This window comes from Otolemur garnettii, unplaced genomic scaffold, assembly GCF_000181295.1.
Source record: "Otolemur garnettii isolate 467f Iridium unplaced genomic scaffold, OtoGar3 scaffold00157, whole genome shotgun sequence".
Taxonomy (NCBI): Eukaryota; Metazoa; Chordata; class Mammalia; order Primates; family Galagidae; genus Otolemur; species Otolemur garnettii.
In genome coordinates this window covers 239799-242449 of record NW_003852552.1, presented here as the reverse complement: position 1 = coordinate 242449, position 2651 = coordinate 239799, and the positions used below count along the sequence as shown (strand labels likewise).

The 2651-nt window shown below is 36.9% G+C and overlaps 1 protein-coding gene across 2 annotated transcripts; it reads right to left on the bottom strand.

The window, feature by feature from the left end:
• Nucleotides 1-369: 369 nt before the first annotated feature.
• On the bottom strand, nucleotides 370-804 carry LOC100941620 (small nuclear ribonucleoprotein Sm D1-like). Of its 2 annotated transcripts, XM_012811451.2 has the most exons (2): nucleotides 714-804; nucleotides 402-590 (listed from the first exon to the last, which is right to left on the bottom strand). In XM_012811451.2, exons 1-2 carry the CDS (start codon nucleotides 802-804, stop codon nucleotides 451-453), a joined length of 231 nt encoding a protein of 76 aa, XP_012666905.1. In that variant the 3' UTR covers nucleotides 402-450. The 2 variants fall into 2 exon arrangements, with proteins under 2 accessions (XP_012666904.1, XP_012666905.1); XM_012811450.1 differs by having other exon boundaries at nucleotides 370-804.
• Nucleotides 805-2651: the final 1847 nt, after the last annotated feature.

Here is a 2651-nt window from a genome sequence, read left to right as displayed (position 1 = left end):
TAAGATGTGTATTCATTCTGATAATGAAGCAGGATATCAAGGTGCCAAATAGTGCCCTTGAATCCCAGTCAAATGAGTACCTAACAGATAGAAATATTATAGGTTTTTTTTTAAATGTTTGAAACAGTGTATTTATTGGTGGTTTTAGGAAAGAGCATATTTATTGTTAATTGTTACTACGTTGATCTTGGTTTCCACTATGAGCTCAAGGACTGGATAGCCAGGTCATTGGTTGAGTTTCAGAGTTCTTTTGTTTGTTTGTTTGTTTCGTATTTTTTACACTCAGAAGGCAGCTCTGTTCCACATTTATGTTTATTAAAAATAGACATAAACATTGCTTCTTGGCCTTTTGGCTAAGATTAAGAGTAAAAATTGACATAAACAAACAAAACTTGTACAAAAAAAATTCCCAAATCACTTATTACTTTGAAACAGTAATTCTGGCAGGCATTATCGCCTAGGACCCCCTCTTCCTCTGCCACGGCCTCTTCCTCTACCTCGACCTCGGCCTCTTCCTGCAACAGCTTCCCTTTTCTTAGATTTCACTTTAGGTTCAACATCCACAAATAGTGTATCCAGAGGTAAACTGTCTGGTGGAATAAAATATCGAATGTTATTTCCTCGAATACTCAGTGTTTCTAGCTGTACAGGTTCTCTGTTCTTCAGGGTCATTTTCACAGCTTTAAGATGTGTATTCATGCTGACATCTACACCTGTGATTATTCCATGGACCTGTGTTCCATTCTTCAATTCAATAGTTACAGTTTCGTGATTCAATTTCATCAAAAATCTCACAAGCTTCATCCTGGCGGTGCTGTCACCTTTCGGGTCAGACAGCAAACAGAATCCAACAACCTTAGACTAACTGACTCAAAATATGAATGGCCAGAAATGCCTACTGCAGGGGCTCAGGATGTACCGAATTTCAGAGTTCTTATAGAACGTGTGAGGTGTTCTTTGGGGACCCAAAGACCTGAGCTACTCTCTGTGTCTATATGACCATGTTTGTCTCCGGTGAGATAATTCATTTCTAATTTTTATCTTCTTTACTGGAAATCTCTGATTGTACGTACTTCGGTGACAGAGACTGCAAGTACATGAGCACATTGCAAACGAGAGTATAAAAGAATGTAAATGAGTTGTCTTAAGTGTCACAACCAGCAATGAAACTGGAAATAAATCTCAGGAGTTTCTATTGCCAGATATGATTCTCTTTCAGTTTTCAGACCCAATGAAAATTTAATAGTTGAGAAAACATAATTTTATCTTTTCATTATATAGAGAGGATGCCTCCAAAGATAGGCAGTCAGAAGGCAGTCAAAAAGTTAGAAGGAAATAGAATAAAAGCATTTACCCTTCAAAGATAACACTTGTCTAGGAAATGAAGAAGGAAGCTGGTATTCTAAAAAAGATAAATCACAACTCATCACTGAATGGTTATTGCTTATCAGTTCAAAGTTCCATTTTAATTCCCCCTACTTTAGTGTCTGATTGTTATGTATCTGAAGTTAGAAATGAATGGAAGATAATCACATTTTACCCACTGTAAAGTGCTAGTCACCTAAGGTAACTGGGTAAAGTGATTGGAGGACATGGAAAATAGAGTATAAAAAGATAATATTTTCCCACCCAATGAATCATTCTTCAGGTTAACACTGGCATGGAAAGACCAGTGTACCCATACTAGGCCATCTCACCATGAGTTCTAGGAGGCATAGATTGTCGCTTGTAGAAGTCAAAGTCAAATATATTAAGGACTCTCTTCTATTTGCATAGGAAGAGAAGAAGCAAGTGTCTAAGAGTGATTCCCTTCATCTAGCTTGATAGCCATGTTAGATGTCAAAGCCAGGCCAAAGCATATGTGAATTGGCTCTTTAAAAATTTAGATCCAGGCACTAAGATGACTTAAATTGTTGAAGCTTTTTAATTTTCCTTTTAACTCAGTGTTTTTTTCCATTCTGCACAGATAACTCCTTAAAGCAGGGGTCCTCAAACTTTTAAACAGGGGGCCGGTTCACTGTCCCTCAGACTGTCGGAGGGCTGGACTGTGGGCCCCGGGATGAGTCAGCTGCTAAGCAGGACAGGCAGTGGTGGGAAAAACACCTGAAGGACCGGATGAATGTCCTAGGCGGCAGCATGTGGCCTGTGGGCAGTAGTTTGAGGACACCTGCAAAGGTGCTCAAAGATACATTTAATGTCAATAGCCATTTGAGTGTGACCATTGATATGTTAGTTATATCATGCAGTTCTTTAAAAACTAAATAATAAACAAAAGTGCTATGTTACATCAACTTCTCTAAATTTTTAAATCAATTTCAGGCTGTTTACCAGCAAATGTTACTTGCCAAACTGATCATTAGTTTTCCCAAATGTACCCCCTGCATAATGAGTAAATGACTTGTTGGTATTTCGTAGGATATGTCTATATTTCATACCATTTTTGGTACAAATCACAAGTTTTACAGAGTGTGAATTATCACAATTTGAAGATTTATTGACTACTGTTACCATGTTAGTTTTTATCTTCTAAAATTTACCAAATTACTGTTTAATTTAAAGTAAACATAGTTAATGAAATTAGGTATTAAATTAAAACAAAATAAAAGATGAACCAGTGGGAATATTTTTATGTTATAATCTTTGGTACTCAT

What these genes read in the sequence shown, in the direction of transcription:
- LOC100941620 (XM_012811450.1), bottom strand. Translation starts at nt 804, where the DNA reads ATGAAGCTTGTGAGATTTTTGATGAAATTGAATCACGAAACTGTAACT.